Source organism: Beta vulgaris, chromosome 5 (assembly GCF_026745355.1).
Source record: "Beta vulgaris subsp. vulgaris cultivar EL10 chromosome 5, EL10.2, whole genome shotgun sequence".
In the NCBI taxonomy this organism is placed as follows: Eukaryota; Viridiplantae; Streptophyta; class Magnoliopsida; order Caryophyllales; family Amaranthaceae; genus Beta; species Beta vulgaris.
In genome coordinates, this window is record NC_079206.1 from 51,232,405 (window position 1) to 51,247,818 (window position 15,414).

Genomic DNA, 15,414 nt, shown 5'->3' on the forward strand with positions numbered 1-15,414 from the left:
TTGACACACACTTTTAGCCTCTATTATTTTAGGACTCCTTGTAATTATTCTCTCTGTTTTCTCCATCATAGTGAAGAAGCTCGAATCCCCCACCTATGGATGTAGGTCTATTTTGACCGAACCACGTAAATCCTTGTGTTCTCTTGTTTGTCTTCTTTATTGTTTTTCTCATTGTTATTATTTCATTGATTTGTACTGCATTAATCAAATACTACAACGCACTATTCTAACAAATTGTTATCAAGAGCAAGGTTTTAAGGTCTTAGGTGTTCATAGACGAGTTTGATTAAATTATGCCTATGAAATTCAACATTGAGAAATCTGATAGGCAAGTAAATTTTGGCATGTGACAATTATAGATGAAAGCCACCTTGGTTCAAAGTGCTGTCACAAGGCTCTTGAAGGTGCATCCATAAAGCTTTTAGGTATGACGGATGGCAAGCGGGATGAGATCGATTTGAAGGCTCTCTCGGGAATTCATACATGTATATCTAATAAAGTTTTGAGAGAGGTTGCCATGGAGACGACTGTCGCGGGTTTCTGGTTGAAGTTGGAGTTGGAGTCACTTTATATGACAAAGAGCGTGACCAACCGTCTACTACTCAAATCTAGACTTCATTATCTCAGTCTAGAAGAAGGTAAACTGCTTGAGTTTCATTTAGATGAATGCTTCTCTATTATTATGGATTTGCAAAACATCGATGTTGAGATCGATGATAAGGATATGGCTATTAGGTTTTTGTGTTATTTACCGCCTTCGTATAAGCATTTTTCTGAGATACTTAATTTATTGTATGGTAAAGATGATTTGAGTTTGTAGGATGCCTTAACTCAGAGAGATTTAATCGATAATAAGTTGGTTAATAAATCTAATAATCCTTGTCAAACTAATGCTTTGGTTGCTAATGGTGGTTAGAACTTTGGCAAAAATAAAATCTGCAACTATTGTCACATGAACGGTCATGTCAAAGCTGAGTATTGGAAATTAAAGAAGAAGAATGAGGAAAAGTCCAATGAGTACCAATACGCAAATATTGCCAACGATGTCTTTGATGATGGTATTGCACTTTAGGGTTACAGGATTTGGGGCTGCAGTTTCTATGATCTATTTATGTTTGGTGTCCTTTGAGATCTCTTGGTGAAAGGAGAATCCGTGTGGATTTTGCTATGGAGTGTATAATAGATTGCTTTTGAGTTTGTAACAAAGTATCAATCTTAGTTATGCATTAGATTTTGTTCTAGTTATGCTATTTCTTATCTTCAAGTTGGTACTTTTTTGTTTTGTTAAGTACTATTGCAATTTAGAAATTATTGATGTAATTTGACTTTCTAGAACTGTTTGAGTTTGTTGCTGAGATGAAGAAGTGTTTTGAAGAGAGTTTGGTCTATTTTTAACAAGCATGCTTGGCATTGGTGACTTTATACTCTCAATCTATGCCATGTGGTAGTTTTCGCATACGGAGTTTTCTGTTCGAAAACGCATCGGTACACAGTTTATAGAAGATGCCAGTTCTTGATTGTTAATGTTATGGTTGAATTTTTTACAGGTTGACATTGACGCAAGGACGCGATGACGCGACGACATGACAATCTACGGCACAGTGACGAAGGAAGTTGGACCTAAAGACATAGCAGGCAATGCGAACTTTGAAGCTGGAACATTAAATGAGTAACGGTCTGACTAAATAAGGAAAGAGATTAACCAGCCATAAATTCAGCCGTTACGGAGCGTGGGTCAAGACGTTGGCACACAAGTGAAGGAGATCGCCATGATTTAAGCCAAGAAATCAATGTAATAATGGGTAGATTTATTGTTGTATTCGTTGGAAAAAAGCCAAAGGAAAGAAAAGGCATATAAAAGAGAGAGAGGTCATTTTCATTTTATAGGCAACATTGAGAGTAAGACATTAGAGTGAACTTGGCATTCTTGTAAGCGACACTCAGTCACAAAGAAACATAGTGAACGATATTAGTTTGGTGGATCTCTAACCACCCGCGGTTTTTACCCATCTTCATTGGGGTTTTCCGCGTCACCATTTTTGTGTGTTCATCCCCTTTGACTCCCCCTTTGCACTCTTTCGTCGCATTGACCTTAACATTATCTGGTTGACACGTCCCGCAAACTTCAATTTCATCGCTAGCGATAAATTTTAGCATAAACAATTTGGCGCCCACCGTGGGGCATAACCAGACCATCTACTATTCAAAATCTGTCAAATGGGAGGAACACCTAACCTCGAGGAAATGCAAAGGCAGTACGAGCAAATGAGAGCAGAGATGCTCGTAATAAGGCAAGTCAACGAGCGTCTAACTACTGACTTTATGACATCGCAAGAGAGGATCCAGAAATTACAAGAGGAGTTAGCATCGTCCAAGGCCTCGAAAACCCGATGTCGAGAAAATCTGAACGACATCCCTTATATGGGGAATCTCTCTGAGTCGGATGACGAAGAACCTGAAAATGATGAAGAGCCCGAGGACGAAGATCCCTTGAACAATGAAGGAACGACCAAGGAGGAGAAGAAGCAAACCTATGACGAAGCGCCTGACTCCGATCGAAAAGTAGAACAGGCGCTTGATGAAGCTCATGTCCCAGCTCCCCGGAGCCCCAACACCAGGCATCGTGGAGCACCCCGACGGCTACGCAGAGTCGCCGTTCGTTGATAGGATCTCAAGAGCCGTGCTCCCCAAAAAGCTCAACCTGCCTACCCTAGCTGCTACTTACGATGGTTCAACCGATCCGGGCGACCACGTCGCGCAATACAAGCAACGGATGTGGCAGACGTCGATTCCCTGGCATCTAGTAGAGGCATGCATGTGCAAGTCGTTCGGAGCCACGTTCACCGGTCCCGCTCTCAAGTGGTTGGGATCCTCAAGCCAGGAAGCATTGGCAATTTCTCCACCCTCGTCAATAAGTTCTATGAGAAGTTTGAAGGCATCGCAGCCTGGAAAAGCAAACGACGACCTATATGGCGTGGTGCAGGGACCCAAAGAATCCGTTCGCGATTATTATAATCGCTTTAACAAAGAAATAATTAGCATTAAAAATCTTGATACTAAGACTGCTATTGAATGTTTCAGGAAAGGACTAATCTTGCGGTCGAAGCTATACAATCGCCTGACGAAGTACCCGTGCCAGACGTTCGAGGAAGTCAAGTCGCGAGCATTAGCACAAATGAGGTTGGAAGAAGATGACGCCATCCTCAACACCATATCCACCCGACGCGCGCCAGATACTCCCGTTGATCGGAAGGCCTTCGTCCCTAAGAAGAACAACCGGTGAAGTCACCCCTACAGCCGTTCAAACCAGGTAAACAATGTTGCTAACATCGCAGAAAGTGCACGTTACGGCACGAGGACGGAGTTTGCGGCCTTCCCTGCCTTAGATTCTAACGGATTCTCCGTCGACGTCGGAGGCGTTGTGAATGCCTTAGCTAGAATCGGAGCGCCAGTTCGTTGGCCGAAGAAGAGAGACCGCCCCGAGGCGCAAAAAGATCAGTCGAAGTGGTGTCAGTTCCATCATGATCATGGGTATAAGACGGAGGAGTGCATTGCGTTGCGACGCGAAGTCGCGTTCATGCTCAATAAGGGGCATCTTAAGGACCTTCTGAGCGACAAAGGTAAAGCGTCCTTTGGAAAAATACGCGCAATCCGACCCTCCTGCGTCGCCCGCACACGTAAAGGTAATTAACGTCATTCTGGTGGATCTGATGTATGTGGACTAACGTATTCCGCAGCCAAAAGGCTAGCAAGAGAGGGTACCCCTCGTCCGCCGTTTATAAATCTTGCAGGTCAGCCGAGGAGCGCAAGCTCGAAGCGATGGCCATAACCTTTGATGATGACGACGTCTGCGACGTGGAGCATCATGACGGATTAGTCATATCCCTGACTGTCAGCAACTGCCTGTTGAAGCGAGTGTTGGTCGATGGGGGCAGCTCAGCCAACATCATATTCAAAAGCGCCCTCGAAGGTATGGGTCTGTGTGATAAAGATATTACTAAAAAATCTACTGTTTTAGTAGGTTTCAGTGGAGAGGCCCAATACTGTCGGGAGATCACGCTGCCAACGCTAGCCAAAGGCGTCAACCTCCAACCAGGTTCAACGTCGTGATTGCCCGTCAGCATACAACATCATTCTCGGTACCCCATGGATACACAAGATGAAGGCCGTCCTTCAACCTATCATCAGTCGCTGAAGTTTCCTACCAAATGGGGGGTCCAAGAAATAAAGGGCGAGCAGAAGTCTGCAAGGGAATGCTATAGTTCGTCGCTCAAGCCCCCAAAGGCAGCTATCTAGCAATTAAAGGATGGGTCAGCACCCGACGCGCCCAGCGAGCAGGACGTGGATGAAGTAATGCTCGATCCATCCATCCCGATCGCGTCGTTCGAATCGGAGCGACATTTCACAAGAGTACGAGGTCAGTTAATTGATTTCTTGAAACTAACCAAGATTGTTTTGCTTGGTCCCATGAAGATATGACAGGTATCAGTCCTGACGCATTATCACGCATAAGCTCAACGTCGATCCCGCTCACAAGCCTGTGAAGCAGAAAAGACCAAGTTCGCTCCTGAAAGGAACCAGGTCATCAAGATGAGGTCCAGAAATTGATCGATACCGGAAAGATCGCGAAGTAAATACCAGATTGGTTAGCTAACGTCGTGGTGGTCAGCAAAAAGAACGGAAAGTGGAGAGTCTGCATCGACTTCACAGACCTAAACAAAGCATGTCCTAAGGATCCGTTTCCTCTTCCTCATATAGATGCAATGGTCGACGCGACGGCCGGTCACGAGCTTTTAACGTTCATGGACGCGTATTCCGGGTACAACCAAATATTGATGCATCCGGACGACCAGGAAAAGACCGCGTTTGTCACGATAAAGGTATATATTGTTACAAGGTTATGCCTTTTGGTTTGAAAAATGCAGGTGCCACGTATCAGCGACTAGTTAATCAAATGTTTAAAGATCAACTGGTGACACCATGGAAGTGTACATTGATGATATGCTCGTCAAATCCAAGCAAGCCGACGATCACATTCAACACCTGTCGGAGGCTTTCGACGTATTACGAAGGTATGGCATGAAATTAAATCCTACTAAGTGCACCTTTGGAGTGTCCGCAGGAAAATTTCTAGGGTACGTCGTGACGCAGCGGGAATTGAAGCCAGCAAGAACAAATCAAAGCCATCATCAACATTCAGTCCCACGAAGCGTCAAGGAAGTACAAAAGTTGACCGGCTGCGTGGCCGCACTAAATCGTTTCATATCCCGGTCATCTGAGAAGTGTCATCTGTTTTATGACGTCCTGAGAAAGAACAAGGGCTTCGCATGGACGCAACAACATGAAGATGCGTGCAAAAGCTGAAAATATCTAGCGACGCCGCCATTGCGTCAAAGCCAAACATTGGGGAAACGTTGCAGCTCTATCTCGCGGTAAGTAACGTGTCCGTCAGCGCTGTCCTGACGCGGAGGCGGAGAGCCAGCAGCTACCAATTTACTATGTCAGTAAGTCTCTGCTAGACGCGAGACCAGGTATTCTTCATTAGAAAAACTCATCTTAGCTTAGTCGTAGCTGTTAAGAAGCTTAGGCATTATTTTGAAACGCATACTGTAGTCGTAATGACTAATTATCCTATCAAGTCTGTTTTGCGACATCCGGAATTGACAGGTCGCATGAGCAAGTGGGCAATAGCACTCAGCGCTACGAATCCAGTTTCATCCAAGGACTCTGTCAAGTCACAAGCTTTGGCAGATTTGTGGCGGACTTTAGCCCAGAGCTAGAGAAGCTCGCAGACGACGAAGTTGCAAGGATTAACCAAGTAAACGACGACTCTGGATATTGTTCGTCGATGGTCTTCTAATTTTCGTGGCGCAGGTCTAGGCATTGTGCTAAAGTCACCACAGGGGGCAAGATAGTACGAGCCATTTGCTGTGAATTTAGAGCGACGAATAACGAAGCCGAGTACGAGGCGATCATAGCCGGAATGACGTTAGCAGAAGACATGGGAGCGAAAGCGTTGAAAGTCTTCAGCGATTCACTGCTGATAGTCAGCCAAGTCAAAGGCGAATTCGCAGCAAAAGACTCTAAAATGGCCATGTATCTGGAAATAGCTCAAGTAAAAGTAAAGTATTTAATTCGTTTGATATTTTGCAGATACCTAGGGATCAAAATACACAAGCGGATGCATTGGCCAACCTCGGATCTTCTTTAAGGGACGTTTCGTTTACGTCCGTCCCTATTGTTCACTTGACAAACCCTGCCATCGCTAAACATATTGGAGATGTTGTCGCACCTACGGCCGACCAACTTCGAGACAGCCGTGGGGTCGTCAACAATATAGACGGTCCCCGTCAGGAAGTAATCCCGATGATGACGAGGTAAGTGTCAGTTGGCAAAACCATTTTATGATTTCCTTGCTAAGATGTACTCCCAACAGATAAGGCGGAGGCACGCAGGATGCGATTCAAGGCGTCGCGATACGTCCTCATTCAGGAGTACTCTTCAAACGGTCCGCCGCAGGCCTACCTACGTTGTTTGGAAAAGAGCAGTGGGGAAGTCCTGAAGGACATGCACGATAGGCACTTGTGGGAATCATTCAGGAGGGCGCAACTTATCTAATAGAATTGCGCATGGGCTATTATTGGCCGACAATGAGGAAGGACGCAACAAGGTATGTCGCCAAATGTGATAGTTGTCAACGACATGCAGGTATGACGCACAAACCTTGTGAACCTTTGCATCCTACCTAACACCTTGGCCTTTCATGAAGTGGGGCATGGACATAGTTGGTAAGTTACCTCCAGCCCCAGGACAGAAGGTCTTTATGTTGGCACTAACGACTATTTTTCTAAGTGGATTGAGGCAGATCTTTTCAGCAGGTACGTGATAAGGAAGTGATCTCCTTTATATACACTAACATCATTTGCAGATTTGGTGTCCCGTCCGAGATAGTATGCGACAACGGGTCGCAGTTCATTAGCACGAAACAAGCTCTGCGATGAGTGGGGCATAGCGTTTCTAACGTCAACGCCAAGATACCCGCAAGCTAATGGACAGGCCGAATCCAGTAACAAAGTGATCATTGCTCTTTGAAGAAACGGTACACCAAGAAAGGAAATGGGCGGAGGCGTTGCCTTCATCTTGTGGTTAATCGTACGACACCACGCACCGCCACCGGACAAACTCCATTCTATTATCTATGGTTGCGAGGTTGTCCTGCCAAGAGTGAGCGTCCCGACTCGAATGCAGCCTAGCGACGGAATCACGGAACCGCGACGATTGATTAAGACCTAGATACCATTGAGGAATTGCGCGACGCAGCACTGGTGCACATGGCAGCACAGCAGTAAATAGTAGCGAGGAGCTTCAACAAAAACGTTCAAGCCAAGTCCTTCGTCGAGGGAGATTGGGTCCTAAGAAAAGTGTTCCAAAACACACAAGAGGCTAACGCTGGCAAACTAGGCCAGAAATGGGAAGGCCATACCAAATCAGTAAAGTAGTAGGCCATGGGCCTACCAATTGGTTCGACATGACGGAAGCTCAGTACCTCGCAGTTGGAATGCCACGCACCTCAAACGATACTACTTTTAGAACGCCAAGTGGCGAGCTTTGTTTTCATTTTCAGTCAAAAAAAAAAAAAAAAAAAACACAAATATATACATGAGAAGTGGATTGGTTGGAGATGTTATAATTGGGTGCTAATAATGTCCTCTCACTGGGTACTTGTTGAAGTTGTAGGCAAGTTGTCCACACTCAACTCATGAACGTCCCAACGGCTTCCACCATTACCTCAGCCGACGCAACGACAGGGGCACAGTCATTTTAAAGTCATAGCTATTGGTGACATTTCAGCCATTCCCCCTGACGGACACATGTAAGTTTTGTGTATTTTCTATGTGTATTCTAGTTAGTCGTTTAATCCAAACGATACGTCTGAATGACTAATTATGACCTTTATTGAGTCCAAATGATACGTCTGAACGACTAATTATGACCTTTGTTGAGTCCAAACGATACGTCTAAACGACTAAATTATGACCTTTATTGAGTCCAAATGATACGTCCGTATGACTAACTATGACTCTTATACGCCAAGTGATACGTCTGAGCGACCAACGATGGCCTATAGAACGCCTGGTTAATCCTTTAGAAACGTCAGAAGTGAATCGCTACCAGGATACATGCATATGACACACAGCAGAAACATAAGATTATCTATGATAAGAGATTCATTCAGAAGCAAGTAGTAAATGGTCACCCCCATAGGCGACCTAAAAAGTACGATGATTAGTAACCTAAAAGTCATGGTCACCCCCTTAGGTGACCCAAAAGTTTAATACAAACAGTCACTCCCTTGAGTGACTTAAAACACAGATTGATTAAAAATTAAGTTTAAAGGGTAAGAGGCATGACATAAAGGACTAGGAGATTAAACGTCAGAGACCTTCTCAGCTTCCTTCTCCTCCGACGTTTGCTGGCAAGACAGAGGCTGGGGCTTCCTTCTCAATCTCAGGGTCAAGAGGCACATCCGACGCTATGAACCCAGCACAAGACGGGGCGTTTTCATCAACCTTTGATGTGGAATCCGCCGTCGCAGCTAAGTCCTCCTCATCCATAAGATCTTTCATTGACCCCATGAATTGGATGTATAGGTCGATGTCCTTTTGCGGTGTCCAGGATGCTGTCTTCTTCATCAAGAACTGGTACATCGGCTTCGCCCTGACCCTAGTCGTCACCTCAGCCTCGAGCATGTCCAGCTCGTTCTTCTGTGCATCGACGCTCGCTTGAAGCGTCGATGATATGTTCGTCAAATCCAAGCAAGCAAGCGATCACATTCAACACCTGTCAGAGGCTTTCGACGTATTACGAAGGTATGGCATGAAATTAAATCCTACTAAGTGCACCTTTGGAGTGTCCGCAGGAAAATTTCTAGGGTATGTCGTGACGCAGCGGGGAATTGAAGCCAGTCAAGAACAAATCAAAGCCATCATCAACATTCAGTCCCCACGAAGCGTCAAGGAAGTACAAAAGTTGACCGGTTGCGTGGCCGCACTAAATCGTTTCATATCCCGGTCATCAGAGAAGTGTCATCTGTTCTATGACGTCCTCAGAAAGAACAAGGGCTTCGCATGAACGCAACAACATGAAGATGCGATGCAAAAGCTGAAGAACTATCTAGCGACGCCGCCATTGCGGTCAAAGCCAAACATTAGGGAAACGTTGCAGCTTTATCTCGCGGTAAGTAACGTGTCCGTCAGCGCTGTCCTGACGCGGCAGGCGGAGAGCCAGCAGCTATCAATTTACTATGTCAGTAAGTCTCTGCTAGACACGGAGACCAGGTATTCTCCATTAGAAAAACTCATCTTAGCTTTAGTCGTAGCTGTTAAGAAGCTTAGGCATTATTTTGAAACGCATACTGTAGTCGTAATGACTAATTATCCTATCAAGTCTGTTTTGCGACATTCGGAATTGACAGGTCGCATGAGCAAGTGGGCAATAGCACTCAGCGCTTACGATATCCAATTTCATCTAAGGACTACCGTCAAGTCACAAGCTTTGGCAGACTTTGTGGCGGACTTCAGCCCAGAGCTAGAGAAGCTTGCAGACGACGAGGTTGCAAGGATAAACCAAGTAAACGACGACTGTTGGATATTGTTCGTCGATGGGTCCTCTAATTTTCGTGGCGCAGGTCTAGGCATTGTGCTAAAGTCACCACAGGGGGGCAAGATAGTACGAGCCATTTGCTGTGAGTTTAGAGCGACGAATAACGAAGCCGAGTACGAGGCACTCATAGCCGGAATGACGTTAGCAGAAGACATGGGAGCGAAAGCGTTGAAAGTCTTCAGCGATTCACTACTGATAGTCAGCCAAGTCAAAGGCGAATTCGCAGCAAAAGACTCTAAAATGGCCATGTATCTGGAAATAGCTCAAAGTAAAAGTAAAGTATTTAATCCGTTTGATATTTTGCAAATACCTAGGGATCAAAATACACAAGCGGATGCATCGGCCAACCTCGGATCTTCTTTAAGGGACGTTTCATTCACGTCCGTCCCTATTGTTCACTTGACAAACCCTGCCATCGCTAAAAATATTGGAGACGCTGTCGCACCTACGACCGACCAACTTCGACACAGTCGTGGGGTCATCAATAATATAGACGGTCCCCCGTCAGGAAGTAATCCCGATGATGACGAGGTAAGTGTTAGTTGGTCAAAACCATTTTATGATTTCCTTGCTAACGATGTACTCCCAACAGATAAGGCTGAGGCACGCAGGATGCGATTCAAGGCGTCGCGATACGTCCTCATTCAAGGAGTACTCTTCAAACGGTCCGCCGCAGGTCTCTACCTACGTTGTTTGGAAAGAGAGCAGTGGAGGTAAGTCCTGAAGGACATGCACGATAGCACTTGTGAGAATCATTCAGGAGGGCGCAACTTATCTAATAGAATATTGCGCATGGGCTATTATTGGCCGACAATGAGGAAGGACGCAACAAGGTATGTCGCCAAATGTGATAGTTGTCAACGACATGCAGGTATGACGCACAAACCTTGTGAACCTTTGCATCCTACCCTACACCTTGGCCTTTCATGAAGTGGGGCATGGACATAGTTGGTAAGTTACCTCCAGCCCCAGGACATAAGGTCTTTATGTTGGCACTAACCGACTATTTTTCTAAGTGGATTGAGGCAGTATCTTTTCAGCAGGTACGTGATAAGGAAGTGATCTCCTTTATATACACTAACATCATTTGCAGATTTGGTGTCCCGTCCGAGATAGTATGCGACAACGGGTCGCAGTTCATTAGCGACGAAACAAGGCGCATCTGCGATGAGTGGGGCATAGCGTTTCTAACGTCAACGCCAAGATACCCGCAAGCTAATGGACAGGCCGAATCCAGTAACAAAGTGATCATTGGCTCTTTGAAGAAACGGTTCACAACCAAGAAAGGAAAATGGGCGGAGGCGTTGCCTTCGATCTTGTGGTCTAATCGTACGACACCACGCACCGCCACCGGATAAACTCCATTCTAATTATTCTATGGTTGCGAGGTTGTCCTGCCAACAGAGGTGAGCGTCCCGACTACGAAATGCAGCCTAGCGACGGAATCACGGAACCGCGACGAGTTGATTAACGACCTAGATACCATTGAGGAATTGCGCGACGCAGCACTGGTGCACATGGCAGCACAGCAGTAAATAGTAGCGAGGAGCTTCAACAAAAACGTTCAAGCCAAGTCCTTCGTCGAGGGAGATTGGGTCCTAAGAAAAGTGTTCCAAAACACACAAGAGGCTAACGCTGGCAAACTAGGCCAGAAATGGGAAGTGCCATACCAAATCAGTAAAGTAGTAGGCCATGGGCCTACCAATTGGTTCGACATGACGGAAGCTCAGTACCTCGCAGTTGGAATGCCACGCACCTCAAACGATACTACTTTTAGAACGCCAAGTGGCGAGCTTTGTTTTCATTTTCAGTCAGAAAAAAAAAAAAAAAAAAAAAAAAAAAAAAACACAACATATATACATGGAGAAGTGGATTGGTTGGAGATGTTATAATTGGGTCGCTAATAATGTCCTCTCACTGGGTACTTGTTGAAGTTGTAGGCAAGTTGTCCACACTCAACTCATGAACGTCCCAACGGCTTCCACCATTACCTCAGCCGACGCAACGACAGGGGCACAGTCATTTTAAAGTCATAGCTATTGGTGACATTTCAGCCATTCCCCCTGACGGACACATGTAAGTTTTGTGTATTTTCTATGTGTATTCTAGTTAGTCGTTTAATCCAAACGATACGTCTGAATGACTAATTATGACCTTTATTGAGTCCAAATGATACGTCTGAACGACTAATTATGACCTTTGTTGAGTCCAAACGATACGTCTAAACGACTAAATTATGACCTTTATTGAGTCCAAATGATACGTCCGTATGACTAACTATGACTCTTACTAAGTCCAAGTGATACGTCTGAGCGACCAACGATGGCCTATAGAACGCCTGGTTAATCCTTTAGAAACGTCAGAAGTGAATCGCTACCAGGATACATGCATATGACACACAGCAGAAACATAAGATTATCTATGATAAGAGATTCATTCAGAAGCAACGTAGTAAATGGTCACCCCCATAGGCGACCTAAAAAGTACGATGATTAGTAACCTAAAAGTCATGGTCACCCCCTTAGGTGACCCAAAAGTTTAATACAAACAGTCACTCCCTTGAGTGACTTAAAACACAGATTGATTAAAAATTAAGTTTAAAGGGTAAGAGGCATGACATAAAGGACTAGGAGATTAAACGTCAGAGACCTTCTCAGCTTCCTTCTCCTCCGACGTTTCAGCTGGCAAGACAGAGGCTGGGGCTTCCTTCTCAATCTCAGGGTCAAGAGGCACATCCGACGCTATGAACCCAGCACAAGACGGGGCGTTTTCATCAACCTTTGATGTGGAATCCGCCGTCGCAGCTAAGTCCTCCTCATCCATAAGATCTTTCATTGACCCCATGAATTGGATGTATAGGTCGATGTCCTTTTGCGGTGTCCAGGATGCTGTCTTCTTCATCAAGAACTGGTACATCGGCTTCGCCCTGACCCTAGTCGTCACCTCAGCCTCGAGCATGTCCAGCTCGTTCTTCTGTGCATCGACGCTCGCTTGAAGCGTCGAGATCTCCAGACGAGAAGACTCCTCCAACTTAGTTGCCCTCAGCCTTATCTCTTCCAGCTCCTCCCCATTTTTCTGCAGAGACTTCTTCACGTCCTCCATGGCCTTCTTGCAGGACTCCACCTTGTCGCTCTTGGACTTTGCGTCCAACTCAGCCTTCTCCATTCTCTGCTTCATGGTCAGGTGACCTTTCAGAAGAGAAGAGATCTCCCTCTTAGCCATCAGGAGATGTTGAGAAGACTGCACAAAAAATATAAGAGACGTGTCATTTAGAGAGACGCAAATTATAGTCATAAGAGGGTATAATGTTTGAAAAGGGAGGTCGGAAGTTTATACCTGAAATAGAAGTTCCAGCCCATCCGACATCATGCGAGGAAGAGTATGCTCCTTAATCCTTTCCATTGCGCTGGGAAAGAGGAACCTGTCTGCTTCAGGCCATATGGACCGTTCCAGCGACATGAAGTCGCTTGGGACGGTCACAGAGTAGGAAGGCCCACTCTTGTCTGGAGGGGCCAAGAAATCAGTCCTGCGCGTCTTGGACGCGACGTCCTGTTCATCGTCCAAATGAACGACAACTGCCGTGTCCTTCTTTGCTGATGCTGACGATAGAGACGTCGCGTCAGCCGAAGACTCCCTCTTGTGTTTGCGCAGGATCTCAGCTAGCGCTTGACCGTCCAAACTCCCCCTAGGACGCGACTGTGATGAACCTATCCAAGAGTACCAGAGCAAGTTAGTAACGCAAGAACCTTCCTTAGAAAATCCTACTTAAAAATAAAAGACAGATGGACTAACCAGATGCCATAGATGAATAGCTATCTTGAGAAGCAAAGAGAACCCTTCTGAACTGCTTGTCGTCTTCTGACACCTTCAGAAACTTATCACAGAGACTCTGAGACTCGTCGCGATGCGACAGTAGTTTTGGATTAAGACCTGCAGAGAAAACGATGTAAGAATGGTGTTAATGACACGTCGCAAACTTAGAAAAACTGGAAATTAACACACCTTCGGTATTCCAACCACCGACCAGAGACGCCCCAGCTTCCCCTAGCGACGACCTCTTCACAAAAACAAACCTGTTCTTCCAACCCCTGTCGTTTGACTGAATTCCCCCAACCAGAGGTTCTAACCTCCCCTTTGCATGTAGAGCTATCCTATTTTTTGCCTTAACCCTAATTTCATAATGCAACAGTAGGTCGCGAAGGGTAAAGGCCTCTTCCCAAGATGCTGTCACCCTGTCGATGACACTAAGAATCCTCCATACTTGGGGCATGATTTGTCCAGGACTGATCTGGTAAATCTGCATCAAATCCCTTGCCAAGGGGGTAAAAGGAAGCCTAAGACCTATTTTGAAAGGGTATTCGTAAAGTACTACACATTTTTGGGGACACGATTCTGGAGGTTCGTCAGGTTCGGCATTCCTAATGACAGTACTCTCAGGCAAATTTCCTAAGTCTAAAAATCTTAAAAGATCCTCCTCTGACATCATTGACAGTTCGTCCTCATTATCTACCCTTAATTCTACAGCTTTCTCCTTTCCTTTCGACTTCTCTTGATTTTTCACAAAAGTCCTAATACTGCGTCTACTTGGAGCCATGAGAACAGTAGGAGAAGAAAAGATAGAGCGAGTCAAAGGAAGAAACAAGCGGAGAGAATAAAGAGAGTTAAGGAAGTTGCCTTACTTAAAGAGAGAGAAAGATTTGATGAAATTGGAAGTGGGGATTGAGATTGTTTAAAAACCGCCTTAGTTATTTATGCCAACTAAAAGCAATCATGACAATGGGACCAACGGTTATAATTAAAACCGCATTTTAAACCAAAAAACTACCTTTTTGCAGTTGGCGACTCTTGAGTTGCCAAAGATAAACCGTTCAAGAGGATTCCCTTTCCTTCCCTATGTTCCCCTTCGGAATTTTTTCTAAAAACTGACAAGTGCAAAGATTTAGCTTATGATTTTTTGATCTCCTGACGATTTAGACAAAACTTCTTTGATTAATTTAAAGGAACTTTTTACAATTGTCTAATGGGCTTTGTGTCACCCCGATTTCAACAATTGGGGGAAAACTGTTATGGCTGAATTTTTTACAGGTTGACATTGACGCAAGGACGCGATGACGCGACGACATGACAACCTACGGCACAGTGACGAAGGAAGTTGGACCTAAAGACATAGCAGGCAATGCGGACTTTGAAGCTGGAACATTAAATGAGTAACGGTCTGACTAAATAAGGAAAGAGATTAACCAGCCATAAATTCAGCCGTTACGGAGCGTGGGTCAAGACGTTGGCACACAAGTGAAGGAGACCGTCGTGATTTAAGCCAAGAAATCAATGTAATAATGGGTAGATTTATTGTTGTATTCGTTGGAAAAGCCAAAGGAAAGAAAAGGCATATAAAAGAGAGAGAGAGGTCATTTTCATGTTTTTTACGCAACATTGAGAGTAAGACATTAGAGTGAACTTGGCATTCTTGTAAGTGACACTCAGTCACAAAGAAACATAGTGAACGATATTAGTTTGGTGGATCTCTAACCACCCGCGGTTTTTACCCATCTTCATTGGGGTTTTCCGCGTCACCATTTTTGTGTGTTCATCCCCTTTGACTCCCCTTTGCACTCTTTCGTCGCATTGACCTTAACATTATCTGGTTGACACGTCCCGCAAACTTCAATTTCATTGCTAGCGATAAATTTTAGCATAAACAGTTAAGGTGAAAGTTCTACGGTTTTTTGGGCGAGCATCACTTCTTGGTTC

At 45.1% G+C, this 15,414-nt stretch overlaps 1 protein-coding gene across 1 annotated transcript; it reads right to left on the minus strand.

Moving 5' to 3' along the window:
• Positions 1–12,112: 12,112 nt before the first annotated feature.
• On the minus strand, positions 12,113–13,933 carry LOC130591443 (uncharacterized). Its single transcript, XM_057394765.1, has 4 exons — positions 13,666–13,933; positions 13,456–13,593; positions 13,000–13,424; positions 12,113–12,903 (listed from the first exon to the last, which is right to left on the minus strand). Exons 1-4 carry the CDS (start codon positions 13,931–13,933, stop codon positions 12,298–12,300), a joined length of 1,437 nt encoding a protein of 478 aa, XP_057250748.1. The 3' UTR covers positions 12,113–12,297.
• Positions 13,934–15,414: the final 1,481 nt, after the last annotated feature.